The sequence below is a fragment of the Leucopleurus acutus genome (genome assembly GCF_964270905.1).
Source record: "Leucopleurus acutus genome assembly, chromosome: 4".
NCBI classification, from domain to species: Eukaryota; Metazoa; Chordata; class Mammalia; order Artiodactyla; family Delphinidae; genus Leucopleurus; species Leucopleurus acutus.
This window is the reverse complement of record NC_139146.1, coordinates 62,296,707-62,316,525: the sequence shown is the minus strand read 5'-3', so window position 1 is coordinate 62,316,525 and position 19,819 is coordinate 62,296,707. Positions and strand designations below refer to the sequence as shown.

General features: G+C 42.2%; 1 protein-coding gene across 1 annotated transcript in view; it reads right to left on the bottom strand.

Moving 5' to 3' along the window:
- Positions 1-1,275: 1,275 nt before the first annotated feature.
- NWD2 (NACHT and WD repeat domain containing 2) overlaps positions 1,276-19,819 on the bottom strand; it is a gene marked incomplete at its 5' end in the record, with an annotated part of 203,120 nt that continues 184,576 nt past the window's right edge. Inside the window, 4 exons of the mRNA XM_082838651.1 lie at positions 1,276-5,776; positions 9,688-10,277; positions 15,926-16,070; positions 18,542-18,745. Coding sequence (XP_082694777.1) covers positions 1,844-5,776; positions 9,688-10,277; positions 15,926-16,070; positions 18,542-18,745 — 4,872 coding nt within the window. The 3' untranslated portion in view covers positions 1,276-1,843. The remainder of the gene's footprint in view (positions 5,777-9,687; positions 10,278-15,925; positions 16,071-18,541; positions 18,746-19,819) is intronic.

The following is a 19,819-nucleotide window of genomic DNA, read 5'->3' as shown; positions in this document are numbered from 1 at the left end:
CTGGGCTACCACCTCCCTGGCTGGTAGCTAGACCAGGAGGAGTATACTGAAAAAAAAGTCTTTCACTAGGGAGTGGGTGTCTATATTGGAATCACATCTCTGTATGCTTACCTGTCAAGCCGCCTTCCAAATTGACACACAGTTGGCTTGGATTCCCGGTGGGTTAAATCACTTCGTTTCTTGCGTTAGCGTTAACAATTAAGATGTCACCCTCTTTTTTCTCCCATTTCTCCCTCACATCCCTAGGAGAGCAATAGCAGGAGGTATCGCTACCCTTATTCTGCAGTTTACAAAAACAATACATTTGGGTGGTTAAAAGATCTGTCTACGAATATTGGATGAGTTCATGGCAGAGCTGGACTGAAAGCGAGTCAGTTCCTTGTTCGTTATTCTGCCTTCTCAAGTCACCACTGTCCCTTTCAAACCAAACCAAACCCCCACTACTGACGCCCTTTGGAAACGCATCCAAGGACATGCCATGAGGAGGATAGGGAAGGAAGAAAATCACTTTCCCCTTTTGAGATGTAATATTTTCTTTTAAATAGGAGGAGTAGTTTTTAAAAACATCGAATACCAATTTCACAGCTTCTGCTTTGAAACGGAGAAGACTATAAAAGGCTCTAGAGAGTCCTCAGGCAGAAAGTGTGACAGATAAAGAAGGATACATACAGTGTGTAGAAGTAAGAAAGTGAGTACAAACAGGGACAGTAAAGAGCCTTTGGACACCCTTAAGATTTACAGAATATTTTAGCACAAAGACAGGCATATTCAGTTTGTCCCAGAGTATTTGGTCAGCTATCTGCGTTTTACACAGGAAAGAGGAGGAATGAGAGTAAGGCAGATGTCATCAGTATTCCATAGATGGCATGTCGAGAAAGCTTTCCTTCTATTAAGATTTACTGCAGGGATTTAGGAAATAATTTATGCTTCGGTACAACTGACTTCCATAGCACAGCCTTTTGTTAGTACAATGATAGAAATGAACAGGTGTTTTGACCAAATTTGTAATGCCCTTTCTGTAACTCTTTTTTACACCCAGCACAAATAGACATTTCAAAATGACATGAAAAGATTGTGGTTTCTTAGTAAATGTGTTCTTTTGCAGCCCAGAAAATAGTTTAAAAATCATGTGTTCCATTATACAGAAACCCTTACATGCAGGTGTCACAACTGTATTTTAATGAAGACCGACTCCGTGTGTTCAGTAGCCCTATGATAGCGCTAGGTAGCTCTTGCCCCAGTCAGTCTGTGGCCTCACACTTCACATCCTTTCTCCTGGGAAACTGGGAGTACATCTGGGCATTTTTGTTACATTATTTTGCACCTTTAGACCTTCCATCTGCAGACTGGATTGACACAGTTGTCAGGATCATAAAACGTAAGGAGAGATTAAGGCTGTGTTTAGTTATCCACACAATCACTTGAAGTCCAACCGCAATTTGTGTTTACAAATTTCAACCAGTTGCTGTAGAACTAACTTCAGTCCAAATGGTCTCTATGTAGCTCTAGCCTCTCTCATCTGGACAATGGCATGAGTTAAGCTGCTTCTTCCCGTCCAGTTAATTTAAAAACTACCCTCTAACTTCCAGTTGATATAGCCATGTAAATACAATTTGTAGAAATTCTCTGTTAAGACTTCGTTCCTGGATACACTTTGTCAAGAAGACCAACCTCACAACCAATTTCACATTTCTGTACATTTCATGAGCATGGCAATAATTAGCATTGGGACTCCAGCATCTTTCCTGTCCTTTAAGAATGAGTGTTTATCATCTGGGATACAGAAGATACTTTTTTTTCTTTTACATATTATGTATTTCTGCTGAGCAGGAAAAACATTTGGTCAGTTGTCAGGGGCATAGCTGTGGCCCCTGGATTCCAGGGCGGAGCACACCCGGTCATAGCAAGAGTTGTGTTTCTTGGAGGGCGTCGCCTCGTTGGGCTCCATGGAGTCACTCACTGTGATGGGACTGTCTCTTGCAAAGACCTCAGTGGACTCTCTCCATAAGCAATCCACAGACATTTTAAAACAGTAACTATGACACTTTGGCCTGGATGTCTGTGTCGCATTATTGAAAATTTGTCTGCTATTGGAAGTGGCTATTTTAATTTTCAGTGCAGCGTCTACGCGGTCCACCACCGTGTATATCCCTATACTGCCGTCGTCAAAACCCACGATGATGTTCAGGTGCCGCTGGGAGAGGGCAAGAAAAGTTGGAGTTTTGTAAAGGGAGCAAGCACCGATATTTTTGCCATCGGCCAGTCTCATGACAATCAAACTGGATATCGCACCATTTTCGTCCTCTTCCTCCCCGTTTCGGAAACAAATGTATACCAGGTAGCGACCGTCTCGAGACAACCTGTGCCTCCAGATGACCCCAGAGGCGTGAACCACCCGTAATTTGCCGCTGTGTAAATCTAGCACGTTGATATTTTCATCTCCCCTGGAAATAATGCCTAGCTTTCCATTGGGGGAAATTTCAAAATCCTCTAGATTTTTCAGGAAGTTGTTTGGAAGTTGCACACGGCGACAGATCACTTCATCTGTCAGACTCCAGATATTCACCGTCTCGGCTGACGTGATAAACACAATGATGTCCGGACAATCGGGGATCAATTTAAAATTCACAATGGTGGTGCCGTCTTCGCAGCAGACCTTCTTGGTGATGCTTCCCGTCCAAAGACTGACTGCCAGCACCTTGCTTTTGGTCATGCCCACCACGAAGGTATTTGCAGAGGTTATGAAGGCATTCTGCAGAGTGGTCAGGATGTTGCATACCCTGTGGCCCGTGGCCAGTCTCCAAACCCTGGAGGCATTTTCCTCACAGAGAGAGACCACGAACTGGTCATTGTGTGTAATCAGCAGCTGAGATATTCTCTGCCCATTAATTCGGAAGAGGTTTTCACCGCTGCTGGTATGCCAGACGTATTGGCTGCTCTTGTCATCCGATGTCACCATGACGTCTCCAGAGGATGTCAACACACAGTGTTCAACTATTCCTTCATGCTTAAATACTGCTTCAAGGAACCCACTGCTGAAGTTCCACTTGTGAACACAATCAGAGCCATCGAGGGAGTAAATGATTTCCCCCCTAGCGGGTAACACCAGACTTTGGATGGGTTTTCCAGTCTTATCTATGTTGGACATAGCTGTGATTATATCTATGTCCCAGATAGAAAGAACACCACTGGTGGATAAAGATAGCAGCATGTTGTGATGACTGGATTTCACCAACTTGACTATGGTACCTGAGATTTCCTGTAAGCTCGCCATACACTGTCCCGTGTCCCGCCTCCAGAAAAACACGGCCGAGGTGTTTTCCATGGTCGCAATGATGCAGTCTCCATTCTTGGACAGCACAGCCGATATAAAGCGTTCGTTGTGCTTCGCTCTGAACTTTTCAGCCACCTTCCACATACCGGTATCTAAGAGCTCGATGCTGAGGGCTTTACAGATCAGAACTGCACTTTGGTCCTCTGAAAGCTCAATGCTGACCACTTCACTATCTTCTCTTCGGCAGTCAAAGTCATCGGTCAGCTGGGGGTTGGAGATGTCCTCAGTGTTCCAAACAGAAAGGCTTCCCTCACTGTCTACCATTACCATTTCCTGAGCCGTGTCCAAGATAAGAAGGAACTTCACAAACCCACCTGAAAATTCAGACGTCACCGTACATAACTTTTCTCCACTCCCTAAATGGAAGATGGTAGTGGTGTTCAGGTACTGTCCACAGAAGGCATACACGCCGTCCAGAGAGCACTGGACACAGGTCACTTCGTACCAGCAGTGGAACTGGTAAAGGGGCCATCCGTAGAGCAGGTCGATGACGGTGACGTCTTTGCTGGCTTCGAGCCAGGCCAGAGCGTGTTTGATGGACAGTGTAAATCCATTGATGTAGGTGGAGCCGCTTCCATGCTTGGTCCCTTTGATTTCCACTTCAGACAGGAGGCAAGAATTTACATTGTCGTAAACCAACAAGGTGTTATTTGTCGTTGCCACCACGAGATACTTTTCGTCACTGGTGAGTTTCATGCCCAGGATGACAGACTGGGCCGTCGTGATCTGCCTGAGTAGTTGACGCGTTTCCACATCCCACGTGCTGATGGAACCGTTTTCTAAAGCTGTGAGCACCGTACTGGGGTTACAGGTGGGCAGAATCTCGGTGACGTGCAGGTGACTAGATGACAAGGGAAGACGCTCCGGGCTATAGGTCACATCCATGGATGAGTGTAATGGCACGATGGAGCAGTATTTGGGCCCATCTTTGTCACATTCTAAAAGAAGGTGTCTAAGTTTGGGCAGGGAACTCACGACGGGCAGCAGTCTTTGCTGAAGCTCTGCAGAAAGGGAGCCGGGGAACGCGACGACCTTGGTTTTGATGCTGCGGAGGGTGCTCGCCAGGAACTTCAGTTCCTTCTCCTGCGAGCAGTTGTAAGCCAGCTCGATGTCCAAGAGCACCTTGTCAAACTGGCCAATTTTGATCATGGTGTAAAGCCAGCTGAAGTTCATGATGATGCCGTAGAGCAGGTCATCGGTTTTCCCACACCTCGTCAGGTGGTGCAGGAGCTCACACATTTTCCGATGGTTGACGAAAAAGATGTCAGGCTCCAGTGGGTTGCACTGAAAGACCCAGGGCTGGTCCGGGGCCTGCCTGTCGAAGGAAGCCTGCTCCGTGAAATGCTTTTCCTCCTCAAGCAGGCTTCTGCTCTCCAAGTCAAGACAGCCATTCAGGTAGGGGTCTTCAAGGCAGAAAGCTTTCCTTCTGCCCCCTGACCAGACCCCCAGGAAATAGTCTGCCAGGATGGTATGCATTTCATGCAGGTCACTGTTGTCCTGCAGATATAGCTTCTGGGCTATGAGCTGCAGGTGTCTGTTGGCCCAGACCAGGAGGGTGATGTTCTTCACGTGTCTCTCGATTAAGTATCCACTGAGCCCCTCCTTGAGCCTCGCGATGTACAGATAAGGTACCCTCAGGGGATTGCTGGGCCTGACGCTCTCGTTGAGCTCATTCATCACACTGTTGTCAAGGGCCAGCACGTCTTCCAGCTCCATTTCACTCAAACCCATTTTGGCCATGGTGATGTAACCTAGAGCCCGGGAGACGAGTTTCTGCCCACACTTCCTCTCCAGGGAGCAGAAGAGCTGCTCTATGCTTTCGTGCACGGTGACACAGAGGGAGGATTCGTCGACGTCTCTGTGAGATCGCCAGTTTCTCACCTCCCTAAAGGTCAGGTTCACAAACATGGGCAATGTGCACTTGGAGAAGGCGTTGTTCACGTAAATCTGCTGGCCCGACGTGACCTTCCTTTTGACCCGCAGCAGCTGGTGTTTGAGCACCTGGCTGCACATCTTCCTGTCCCGGGGGATCAGCTCGATGTAGTTGTCTTCTTCGTGGATAAGGCACCTTAGTTTCTGTAGGATCCCATGTTTGTTGGGCAGCGTGGAGAGGACAATCCGGACGAATCGGGGAAGGTGAACCGGGAGCCACCAGAGCTTCCTGGCCTCGTGGCTCTCTGAGAGCTGCTCCAGGGCATCGAATATGACCACGAGGGGTCTCTGCAATGAAGACTCATTCAAGAGGTTTATAAATAAGTCGCGGAGGTCATGGATCTTCTTAGGGTAGCTCTGAACCAGGCACCGGTAGTTCACGGCCAACTGTTCACAGACACTTAGAAGGAGAGTCCTAAGATCAGTACTCATGTCTGTGGTTCCTAGAAACCTCACGACTATGACTGGGTCAGATTCTGGTCCTGTGTCTTCATGTAGCCAGCCATAAGCCTAGAACATAAAGGTGGTGTTTAGAATGGAGAGATATATTCACATGGTCACATGCAACAACCCTTCCCCTCTGCAGAGATCAGCCTTCTGGTAACCCTGACCAGGCAGAAAGTACCTTAGAACCAGGAAGTGGAAAAGCCTGAGATGGTTAGAGAGCTGTCAGAAGGCTCATGCACTAAAGTCTGTAGGTGAGACCCTCAGGCTCCCTCTACTAAAGGTATTAAAATGGTGATCACAGTATTCGTCAATCACAAGGCAGAATTTAGCTTGTATTCTAAAAGTTACAAAGCATTTCACAAACTGTAAACCCGAATATCTAGTATGCTTAGTTTCTCATCGCTGAATTTCCATTTCTTGGCCTCGTTGTTGGCACATGGTCGGTGCTTGGTGAATATTTGTTTAATGAATAGATTAAGTAATGACCTACACATTATACTGAGTCAAATAATTTCCTTAATTGAGATCACATAAGGCTCTATATGTGGCTGACCACATTTCCAGTTAATTAGAATGCAATAAAAATACTCAGCACTAAAATGATACTGAATATAATCTTGTATGATTCAGAGACACTTTACTCTATTGTGATGCTATAGGGTCATCATTATGATTATTTTTTATCATTACCATAAAAATCTATATAATGCTGGTTAAACGAGTTTTGCTGAATTTGTGCTTTATAACAGACAGTTTACTATATAACACAGGCAGTCATCAGGCCTCGTATTGTCTCTCTGTAGGGCACATGGGATTACAGTATCATGTAACAGAAGAGGAAACCAAGGCCAAAAATAGCCTGCTTGGAGTTAAATGATTACCAAGAGATGAAAATGGAGTAGAAGTCATGTCTGACCTTCATTCTAGTGTTCTCTCTCTGCCACTCTCCCTTTTTAAATTGTATAGTTAAAGAGGTAAAGTATATGAGGGGGGTGCTAGGTTTAATATTTTTCTGTCTGGAAAGGTAAAGACAAAAAGGGATATGATCAAAGTATAAAACACTCCAAAGTATATTTTTAGGGAGAAAATACTATTCAGTAATCCTTGGAATTCACCGAGGATACTTCTTAGAAAAGGACATATCATTTAATACATTAAGAAGTGAGTTTATGAAACTTGGTTCCCCAATTGGTAGTTCAGGTTAACATATGAGTAAGTTTAGAAACGATTCATGGATGTCAGTTTCAGAATGAACTGTTAAGGAAAATAAGCAACTCATTGTTGGTGTTTGGCTCAAACCTTTGAAGCTAATTTGGAGGAAGGTAATGTTGCCATTTTACAGCTGTCCTTCGGTGGCAAATCAGAAACAGAAGACAGTTTGTTTGTCCCTGTGTGGATGGCTTATGGTGATTATATGCATCGTCCTCCCTCCTCCCAATCACGTGTTGTGGGATGTGTGATGTCTGTAAAGAATGGCCCTCTGATCATGAGCTCACGTCCAAGGAGAAGTCGATTGCACAGGAGGTAACCTGGAGATAAACATGGGAGGCCTGTCTGCATCCTTACAAGGAACGTGAGCTCACGAGAGCACAGGTTGTTGTTGGTGGGGGTGGCAGGGGGTGGGGGGAGCAGATGTTCCCCAGGAGGGAGGAGAAGCAGGCAGAGTCCAGGCAGGGGACCTGGAAACAGGCAAGCCTCCTCAGGAGAGCTGGTGGTTGGACAACATATCCGCAACAGCGAGAGCTCAGAAACCTGACTGTCACCACACTGGCCACAGGAACTGCGTATGTATACAGGCATATCGGCACACGTCACGTAACTCCCATGCTAGACACACAGGGTCGCATCACATGCACATTGGCCCTCCAGCCACCTTTACCCTCCCCTGCTCCACAAGGAAAAAGCCCCAGAGTGAGGGTGAAATGCGTACACCAATGTTTTCTCATTTGATTTCAGTTCCCCTTGTAGTGTTACTATCTTGCTTCCTTGGAATAATTCTAAAGTTTGAAGATGCATGTACAAAGTAGTGTTCAAAGACAGACAGTCACACACGTGCACATGCACACGTTTATTTTGATGCAACATGTCCCTTAAGTGTAAGCCTGCCATTTCATTGGGTGTTCAGTTAAAGAAAGAAAGCACATCCTAACACAAGAAGAAAAACCAGCAGCTGGGCTTGGCAGATTAAGAGATTGTAAATGGGCCTTCCTAAGGACTTTTCAAGTATTGGGACTGGCCAAAAAGCTCGTTCAGGTTTTTCCATAAGTGTTACAGAAAAGTCCGAATGAACTTTTTGGCCAACCCAATAAGCTTGATACACCCGATTGTCTCCTGTGACCTTACTTTGGAACGTAATCCCCCCATAAGGGGCAACACAATTGTTCCAGTTCTTGTCCTCAAGATGACCTACCTGAAATTGTGTAGCACGTGATAAATCATGAGAATGTTCACAAAGTTAAAGAAAGATCTGTTCGTAAGAGACTGACCATGGGAAGAACAATACAAAGATTCTGAAGTGACACCAGGATAATATAAACCATCAGACTTTGATAGCAAGTGTAACAGGAGGTTAAAACTGGTACTAGTGTCAGCCAGTTTAGACAATAGATACCGCATTCAGATAGAAGCTCCGGCCCATCTTGCAAGACTTGAAAGGGAGTTTTGAAAATTAGTTTTGCTACCTTTGATGGACTACCCACCTCCAGCCTGAAAAAGAGATTCAAGAGGCCAAGAAAAAAGTGGGAGATGAGGATGCCGTGGGCTGTACTCTCACCACCCCACTCCCAAAGGGGAGGGCTGAGAGATGCCCACCCCTCACTTCTAGCCTAGGGAAAGGGGCTGCAATGGACCACTTTCAGGACGCCCCTTAGGGCTTGGGAGACATGGCCATCTGTATCTGATGACATCTGAGGAATATGGAGGTTGAGTGAATGAGGCTGGCTAGCTGCTCTGATGGAGGAGTGATAAGAGAGCTGCCGTATTGGAGCTGGGGTTTCTCAGGGCAAAACAATACCTGAGTGTTTCCCATGTATCATATGTGGGCCACTGGCAAGCGTGAGCTGACGAGGGTTTCTGTTGGTTCTGTTTTCCCAGGTCTAAGGGGGTTTGCTGGGTTGTGGAGAGGTTCTTGGAAGAAAGATACTAGAAATGTGTGTTGCTGGATGCCTAGGAGCTATGGAGGTGACCAGCTAGATAGAAAAGCAATGCAGTTCCCTGTGTCACCCTAGGGAACTGTAGGTGAGAGATGCTCAGTGAGGACAAGGTGGGGGATAGGGGAGGGAAGGGACCTTTGGGAAACATGAGAAGACCTCAGAAGAAACGGAAGTGTTAAACACCTGCCAGGACCAGAGTGCCGAACCCAGGTCAGAACAGTACTGGTCATATAAGAATGTTCTGGCCACCTTACCTTTCCTACATCCCCTAAACCACAACCCTACAGGGGTCAGAATGCAGCTGGGGTTAGGGACAGAGGGGAAGAAGTGCTGTGTGCTGAAAGAAAAGAGAAGATGGCCATGTCCCTATTTCCCACTGGAGGTGCCTTGTGTATGGTCGACCTCAGCTCAGGCTGGGAGATGTAGACTGAAGTTTTAATTATCATCTTTGACTGGACATAGTAATTGCTGAACTGAGATGGAGTTAATATCCAGAAGCGATTGGAATGCTTGTCTTTGCTGAGAGTGATGAGAAGAGTTGTGAGATCTGCCCTAGTTTCTATCTAGGTGAGAACTAGCCCCATAACATGAGTTTGAACAGTAAGAGACAAAACAAAGCTATTCTAGAACTGGACCCCGTGAGTCTTATTCTTTCAGTATAACTGTTATACCAGCAAAAGAGAAACACTGAAGTATCCATTCCTAAAGGACCGATTATAATTCGGATAGTAAACACAGAAAATGGAAGTGAATTTGATCAGTTGATCTTTTCCCCAAAGTAAAATTTTTTACAAATATACATGTAAAAGAATAGGCTTTTACCTTCTTTGCTACTTCAGCTAGCAGAAGGGTCTTCCCAGTGCACGGTCCACCGTATATAACAAGAGGGTTGATGTGCCCAGTTTTGCTTGGAAGAATGTATTTATGCACGATGTTTAGAGATTCACATTTGTACTCGTAGAAGGAGGCATACGTTTTACATAGTGATGAATGCTGAAGGATTTCGTCATAGAGTGTATCCGTTTCTGTGTCAAAATTCTGTTGTACCGTGGCCTGAATTATGTCAATCATGTCCTCATAAAATTGTTTACCGAGTCCTTCTATGTAATGGTTTTCTATTTCTTGGGAATAGCCTAGTTTCATGTCACAATGAGTAACAGATGTGTACACTCTCAGATTAGATGATGCAACAATGGTAGGAATAAACTCATCCCGGAGTTTTATCAGCTTCTCTTGGGCTTCTGGGTCCCGAATAATCCTTGGTTCTGCTCCAGTTATATCCATGTATTTTCCCATCTCCGGGATTTTCACGAAACGCTCAATGTTAGCAATTTTCCTAATATAGCAAACACATTTCTTCAGGAATGCTGGAGTTTGCTTCCCTAGAGCAAAGTCAAACTCATCCTCTATAGCTGAAAGAAAACACAGCAAGGAGTTTATTGTCTAGAACAAAGATGCAACACACCCACGCTCCGAGTGCATAACTCTCAAGTCACTAGTGGTAGTTTATTTTGCTTATAGTGTGTAGCAGAGTCGTCTCTAGAATAATTTCTCAATTCCTTAATTTCCTATTTGTCTTTTCCTAAACAGCCTGGAGCCCAGAACAATGGGTTCTAAATAAAATGATTTAATTTCCTCCGCAACCTGAGGGAACATAAGCATAAGAAAGAAAGCATACCAAGCTTATGGTTGACACTTAAGTTCCTGTTTGGCTTCCCTCCCAGACTTCAGGAGTTCTAAGAGTGGAGAGCAGGCACGGACTGGGGCCAGGAGAGAATGAGGAAGAGGCCAAGTGATTTATCTAGTCTATTGCTTCCTTCTCAGTCTCTCCTTACAACGTGGTTTCACCATTTTGTTTGAGATGCATTGTACCCCAGACAGATACGTGGAAATAAAAATATAAAAACGGGTTCAAAATATAATTTTGTGCTGATTTTATTTATCCATTATCCATGTCACTTAAATACCGTTATATCCATCAGAGCAGGTACAGAAAAATGACTTAGTATGTAGCTTTATTTCTTGTGAGAGAAACCATGTTAGGGCTTACAATACACATGTTTACATAAAAGTAAACAAGCATTCTAAATCATTTGAGGCCCCATAAGAACATTGAAAATTGGATCAGTAGTAATAAAAATATCATTTACGCGTGGTTTTAGGGAAGTCAAATAAAAAAAAAATAAAATAATTAAACCAATGGAAATGAATTTTAAGGCAAGCAGGCTTTTAAAATGGGCTGCCCTCCCTTCCTCCTCTGCCTTTCTGCTTTTCTTCATCCGGTTGGTCTTAATTGAGCATCTACTATGTTCCAGGTACACTGCTAGTTTCTTAGGATACAATGGTAAGAGAAAACTGAGAATGTTAAAAAAAAAAAATCCTTATGAAGCTTACAGTCCAGTGGAGGATGGCAGACATGAATCACAGAGTCCCACAAATGTATTATGATTATTTTTAGGCCCGTGAAGGTGAATAACATGGTGCCATGAGAGCAAACCCACCCGGAGGTCTAACCCACTTGGAGAAGTCAGGGGAGGCTCTCTTAAGGGGGTGACTACTGGGCTGGGATCTGGTGGAAACATGGGGGGAGGGATGGGTCTGGTCGTAACTGAGCACATCTCAATGTGCTGGCCACAATGCCGACATCGAGCAAAACCTAGAACATAAATGTATTCTCTAGAGTAACTATTAAGGAAGGTGGGAATTTTATTTTAAAATGGTGCCTTTTAGCAGAACTTCTGTGATACTGTTTTTTTCCAGTAAAGATAGCAATTGATAAAAATTTGTGACTTAAGTAAAAAAGACATGTGTATAGCCACCAGTGTTGAATGAGCTGTGCCATTCACATCAGTATTTTTTTTTTTTTTTTTTTTTTTTTTTTTTTTTTTGCGATACGCGGGCCTCTTACTGTTGTGGCTTCTCCCATTGCGGAGCACAGGCTCCGGACGCGCAGGCTCAGCGGCCATGGCTCACGGGCCCAGCTGCTCCGCGGCGTGTGGGATCTTCCCGGACTGGGGCACGAACGCGTGTCCCTTGCATTGGCAGGCGGACCCTCAATCACTGCGCCACCAGGGAAGCCCTCACATCAGTATGTTTTACAAAGGGTTTTATTTAGGCAAGTTGGTTCAGGAGGCCAGTTGAAGGAGCTTTTGTAACATATGTCTACTCTTCTTTTTATAGAAGATTAAGAACTTGTTATAATGTAGACAGGCGAAGATGTAAGAAATCTGGACATTATGAGCTCCCGCAGAAAGCAGCCTTTGGCCCATCTCTTTTCCAACCATCTGGGTACAATGCTAGGGGCACACTAGGTTAGCCAGTGCTGTATACCGAGTAACATGAAGAGAAAGGAGGTGATCCACCTGCAGTATCTGTATGTAATGGACGATAATTAGAGATATGTACTGCCACCCCTGACTCCCGGAAAACAGACCAACTGTAACCTGACTTTGTTATCACCTCTATGGAAACAGAGTGCCAATCAGGCGTGTTGATCATAAATGCAACATGAAAAGAGTTACAGACAAATCGAGCTGGTAGAGCCCATCCAAGCTTGGCTCAGGGGGATAAAAAGAGGCTGTATGCAAGAATGTCTGATTGATAAATATCCCTGAATAAATGAGCCATGTGAGACAAATCAACTCTGTAGAGTTATTTTTAGAAGCAAAGTGCATCCTCAACATTTTGGGGGACTGTTATTAATAATAATTCCTGATATTTATTTGTCAATGAATATTATAAGCTTCCCCCTTACTAGAATAATGTATTTGTTTTCTCTTTGCGTTTTCCTTAATATCCTAAAGTTTAACCATCACAGAACCTGATGAAGGTAAAACTAGGGGGAGATTCCCAGCCCTGGCAGCTATCATTCATGAGACGTTCAGCTCTCTACTATTCCCAAGACCACTCAGTTGTGGCATTCACAGTAGGGCACTGTTTTGGAGTCTAATTTACTTCTCTTCCTTTCCTGTTATTTAAAAAAGGTAAAACTGGAAGTGTTGTGAAAAAATACATTCAAATATAAATAGTACACATTTCCAGGTTCTATCTGGTATGCTTAAAAATATTAAAGTACTATTGTAGCATAAACCCTGACGTTTTTGGGGGGTTTTGTTTGTTTGTAATATGTGTCTGACTTGAGCTTTGATTGCTGATGCATCCACTTCAGTGATGGCTGTCTTGAACAAACTCATCACCAACCACACATACAGAGCCAGGCCACCTCCACTCACTGAGGTTCCTTTGTTTTAGAGATCTTGGTTGATTTCAGTAATCACTGAAATTTTGGGCCACTTGTTTTTTTCTCTTCCTGTGCTTTAAATTCCTGCTCTCATGTTTTAAATTCACCAATAAAGAGTGAGCCCAGTAAAAGCAAAATCCGATATCTGCTCGCTCGCGCTCTCTCTCTCTCTCTCTCTCCCTCCCTCCCTCCCTCCCCCCCCTCCCCCGTCCCTCCCTCCCCCTCCCTCTCTTTCTCTCTCTCTCTCTGTGACCTTGCTGTATGGCCCCAGGTGTGCTGTGTAATTGCCAGCTCCTGTGAGTAATAGGCTTTATTTTTTCAAACTTTCCTGATGGTGATTGCCGAAGGGTATCTTGCAATCATAGTAAGAAGCACAAGGGTTGGTCCAACCACAACATTGGTTATTGATAGGCTGGAGAGACAGGCACAAAACAAATATACTCTATTCATTTCAAAGAGTTGGCCCTTCTTCAGCAATTTTCATTGTGCCGACATTCTCTTAAAATGAGTTTGGAATGTAAAGTAAATAAAAATTTCGTGATCATGCATATCTTTAAGATGTAACCCCAAGTAGAAAATAGTCCTCGTGTAGTAGTTCGTACTACATAGTATGAGATTATTAATCTTCATATGGCTATCCATGTGGACCATGTTCTTTAGTGTGGAGAAAATTAAGAGAAAGTGTTTGCCGATGAATATTTGAACACTTGAGCTGTCTGACTCTAAGCGAAAGGATACCCCCCCCCCCCAACTGGTGTCTCTTACATCAGGAATAGGAAAGTTTTTGCTCTTGGTGTTTTTTTCCTAATACAGCATATTTTTAAAAACTGGGTAGTTCTGCCCTTGAAGAACCAGGGCTTCTAAATGGGTCAAAAAGATCCCAAAGGAATAAGGATATATGTTAACCTGTATATTCTAAAGATAGTACTTATTCCTGCCAATTTTAGTACTTTTAGGGAGAACTAAAATAAGACCTAATTTTTTGACAGCGTCAGGAGAATGAAGTTGTCAAAATTATATATAATTCCTCTGAGCTTGAAATACATATATATCCAAGGAGAATGATATCAAGTGCTTCTTCGGTTTTCACAAACGTTTTGCTACACCATTCACAAAACCAGTCTGAAAATGCAACTACTGTTGCTTTTTCTTCAATAATTCTTTACTATCAACTCTCAAAATAAATGCTACTTAACTGATTACTTTTACCCAGGCGTGTTTGTCCCCTGGAAACTGTGACTGAGATATTTCTTCAGATATGTGGTTTCCTGGGCAATTCCTCAAAGTAAAGCCTCTTTTCCACGGCTGAGAAAGGCCCACAAGTGAGTCTCTGCTCGGTAGCTGGGGAGACTTTTATTTTAAGGTTAAATTAGATCCCGCCACTCCCTTACTTCCCAACCTCCGATGGCTTCCCATCTTACCCAGTGATGGAAGAAATTGTCACAGGTATGGGAAGTCATTCTGGCTTACACATGGTTTGGCTTGACGTTTATGCTAACTACAACAGCCTGTCTTCTGGCCTGTCAAACAGGCATTGTACATCTGATTTAACCACTAAAATCTGATTTAACCATTTAAAAATCAAAACGGAATAACTGTGGTTCAGGCATTCAAAATGGAGCCGGGTGGCCATTGGGATGTGCTTTCAGACATGTTCCTGTATCACTGAGAACTTGAATTCTCTGAGCTGTATCAGACTCAAGGATACAAGGATATTGTCGTTCTTAAAACAATATCTGCTAGCATCTGCCTAGGTCTCAAGGTCTCCCCTTGTACCTGTGCGACCACTTCAGACCCCAACCAATCCTTATTTGACAAGCATCCTGACTTCTTGCCAGCTCCAATGATGATTCTTGATAAATGACTCATGTGATGACTAACTGTAACTTTGTGATTTTTGCCTATATGAACCTCCCCCATTTTGCAGTCAGGTGGAACACAGTTTAAGTACTTCTTAAATCTGTGTCTCTTGGGCTATAGTCCTCAGGCTCAAATAAAATTCTTTTCTATTCCTATTAGAGACTGTTTATTGATTATTTCTGTTGACAGCAGAATGAAACACAAGGTCCTTATTATGGTCTGTGCCCACCTTCTGATCTCATCTCTCCTTCTCCAAGCCTGGCTACCTTTACCTTCTTCCTGCTCCTAGAATTTGCTAAGCACATTCCTGTCTCAGGGACCTTGAACCTGGTAATCCCTCTGCCTGGAATTCTCTATTTTAGATATGGCATTGCCGGCTCTGATTCGTTCTGTCATTTGGCTCAAAAGTCATTTCCTTACCGCTTGCCCCATCTAAATCTGGACCCCCCGCAGCCTTCATCAATCCCTATTATCCTGTTACTGTGTTTTGTTTTATTTGTAGCACTTATCCTTTCTGAAATGATATTGTTCATTTATCTGATTGCCTATCACTTATCCCCGCTGCCCCCACTAAAAAAGTAAGTTCCAGGAGAGCAGAGACCTTGCCTTCTTTGTCATTGTTGTAGTCCCAGTGCCTGGCATATGGTATGCACTCAATAAGTGTTTGCTGAGTGAATGAATGAGCAGCTCAACTGAGAAACAGTGGCAGAGTCTGGTCTATTATATCCAGCCTCCTCTGTGTTCTTTTAATGTCACATTTTTGGAGAATTCCTCAAGTTAAGTAAAGGCTTATCTTTGAATAAAAAGAATACCTGCCTCCCCAGGAGATGGAAACATGTAGAAAAATTAAATTTCATCAGGCAGTAAATGCAACTAAATTTGCGGAACCATAAAAGGGAAGCGGCGAATATATCTATTATTTATCTATTCCTCAGTTTATTGAAGATGCATAAAAATTACCTGAGAACAGGTACCTCTTGGCTTGGCTGTGTTTCATTTTCCTCTTTTCATATAACAGTTTTACAGCAACCTTAAATACCTTCTTGATCTCATCTGATATCTCTTGCCAGGTCTTCTCATTCTCAGCATTGGCAGGGGGCTGCACCTATGGAATTGTAAAAGTGAGATATTGGTCTTAAAATCATCATAGAAGACCCAGTATTTAAGAGCAAGAGAACTATTGTTATTTGAAAGTCTACTCTATGCCTTATCATAATAGGTGCCTAACAGACAGTATCTCATTTCCTCTCCCCAGTACCCTGAAAGTGATGTGAACTTGCCCAGGTGACACAACGGTGTGAATCCAAACAGGATTTGTTTGTCGGGATTTCTTAATATACCATGTATTTCCTGCTTGAGTTTTGATACAAATGTCATAACAAAATCATATCTTCACTACCCTCTAAAGAGAAGAGACAGTTAAAGGGAAGGTACTCATGTTACTATTTAATTGTCTTTAGTTGTTTCTTCCTCATTTATTTATTTATTTATTTATTTTTTTTTGCTGTACGCGGGCCTCTCACTGTTGTGGACTCTCCCGTTGCAGAACACAGGCTCCGGACGCACAGGCTCAGCGGCCATGGCTCACGGGCCCAGCCGCTCCGCGGCATGTGGGATCCTCCCGGACCGGGGCACGAACCCGTGTCCCCTGCATCGGCAGGCGGACTCTCAGCCACTCCGCCACCGGGGAAGCCCTCTTCCTCATTTATTTTTATGATCCTTTAGGAAATAAAATAGGAGTACCTACCAAGAAAGTAACATTTATAGAGTCTTGCTGATAATCTTATTCAAGCATTCATTTACTTAACAACAGTTTATGCAGAAATATCATGTGGGGTTTAGAGAATAATTGAAGTTTCCCTAGACGATCATGGAATCAAATGAAGAAGGAACAACTAAAGCCAATTAAATAGTAATATATGTGTAAGTTTTACAACTTTGTAAAACTGATTTCTTGAGGTATCATGTTTCTTGACATCTGCTTTACCAGCTACTACCTTTACTTCTGGCATATTTACCTAAGAGAATGGTTTGGGGTTTACCCCAATATTCATCTCCATAGTCTTGCAGATAATTACTTTGAAAAATGCATGTGAAGAAGAAGAAGAAAAATCGAGGAATCTGACATGATTTCATTTTGCATGGAGAGCATGCTTTATGCTAAATGTCAGAATGACAAAGATGCAGGGTTCTTTTTTTTTTTTTTAACTTTTTATTTTATATTGGAGTATGGACACAGGGTCCTTAAATGAAGAGCTGTTGCTAACCCACGGCTCTTCTCCTCTCAGAGCTGCCTGGGTGCTGAATGTATCAAGGATGTTCTCTTTGGAAGAGGGATAGATAGCTATGCCTTCTTTTAATCTCTAAAATGTCTGTGCAATGAATAGTCCCACCCATTTTCTCTACCTCCTTCATTCAGTTTCGGGGGACACATGATTGATACATTTGGGAACCAAGTTGGAGAAGAGACAATGCTAATGTTTCCATCATATTCATGCATGACTCAACCTCACTGCAAGATTCTACATAAGGCACAAGAATATAAATTAACAATGTATGAAATGTTAAAGGAACATACTGAATTAAAAAACTAGAGACTATAAAAAACAGCTAGGCAGATTTTTAAAAGACCCCCCCAAAAAAAGTCTTTCACAAATTAAAAATATAACTCTTGAACTTGAAAACTCAAGCATGAACAGAGTGGACACAGCTGAAGAAGAAAATTGACGAACTGGATGAAAGATCTAAAATAATTTTCTGGACAGCAGCACAGAAAGATAAGGAAATTGACAATGTAAAAGACAATTAAGAGACATGGAGGATACAGGTACAAATTATTATATATAGAATGGATAAACAACAAGGTCCTACTGTAAGGCACAGGGAACTATATTCAATATCTTGTGATGAACCATAATGGAAAAGAAAATGAAAAAGAATGTATGTATATGTATAACTGAATCACATTACTGTCCAGCAGAAATTAACACATTGTAAATCAACTATACTTCAATAAAATTTAAAAAAATTAAAAGCAAAAGTTAAACAAATTTAAAAAAGAGATGTGGAGAATAGACTGAGGCAATCTATTGTACATCTAATTAAAGAGCACAAAGGAAAGAACAAAAGGAATAGAGGAGGGACATTATTTGATGAGATGATGGTTGAGAAATTTCCAAAACTGACAGAATGCATGAATTCGCAAATGTAGGAAGCACAACATACACCAGTCAGAATATATATAGACATGTTGTAGCAAAATGAGAAAAATACAAATATTTTCAGATAAACAGAATTTATCACTAGTAGACCTCTATTAATGGAACTTCTAAGAGATATACTTCATGAAGAAGGAAAAGACCCCAGCAGGAAAGTCTGAGATGCCAAGAAAGAAAGGTGGATTAAAAATTAGAAGATTTCTTAGCTTTGGATTTAGTTGTTAAAAGGAAATTTAGGGTCCAGGGCAGAATAATTTTCTGTCTACTGTGCCTTTTCTGTGGCGAAAACTACCCCTGGGTGACATAAACTGTTTAAAGTCATGGAGAGAGACATACTTCGGAGAGAAAGATAGCTTACTGCATTTTTATTGCTTTTCAGCATTTCCGATTTGGGTCTGAGGTAATAAGCTGCTGGCACTGAGTTCTCGTCCCGACAGTACCACTCTTCTAGTAACTTGGTCTCCAGCTTCGCCTCTATGGCAGCATCCAAAATCATTTCAAACTCTGACGCTTCAACTTCTCCAGGGATTCGGATGTTCCCATATTTTTCACCTAACAGTCCCTGTGTATCACCGAGAAAGTTCAGTTTAGTGTATCACCAAGAAGTCCATTTCAGTATCCATATCATATGGCCACTCAATAAATATTAATAAATAGATAAGAAGATACTTTGTTCTATCCATTGTCTCTTGTAATCACACTGGATACGTTTTCACATGGATTATTTCATAAGTAAAATTCGTCCATTTATATCGTAGTATAATAAATTCACATACTGAGATTGTGTATCATATTAGACAAATCAAAAATACAGAATTTTGTAGCAAAGAAAATTTCCCAAAGTTTATGTAACCTAACAAAGTTTGTCTATTTTGAAATTTTGTTTGTTTGTTTGTAACAAAGAAAAATGACATGCTGGACTCTATGAAATATCAAACATGTAAACTCACAAACAAAAAAAAATTGCTTTATATAGAGTTTATAGTCTGATTCTAAGCCCCAGATTTACACAGCTACAAGTGAAAGAAGTATGAGATCGCTGAATGTGATGTCACTATAAATCACATAAAGTTTCCACTGGTAACTGGAAAAAATTCAAAATATAAACAAGGTATCATTTTCTCCCTATTGAACTGGTAAAGGAAAACACATGCTCAGTGTCATGTGGACATGTGAGAAAATACCTCTATACAGCTGATGGTTGTGTAAATCGATCCAATATTTCTCTGAAGGAAAGTCTGGAGATATGTACTAAAAGACTTAACATACATGAGTTTTGGCAATTTTTCTTCTGGAAATCTGTCCTTAGAAAATAATTAAGGATGTACAAAACGACTTAGCATATTTATGTTGAACCTGTTTGAACAGAAAAGGGTTAAACCTAAGTGTCCAGCAAGTGGGAACATTTAAATACATTTATATATATTTCGGTACCTCTATTCAAAGGATGTGTCAAATTATGTTTTAGAACTGTATTGATGCAGAAGGATGTTTATAATATACTGTTAAGTGAAAAGGTAAGTTACAAAACAGTACATATAAGATGAATTCAATGTTGTATATATATCTTATATATATATGAGAGAGATCATATATATTTGTAGACATAAACATAACACATACACATAGAGATTTT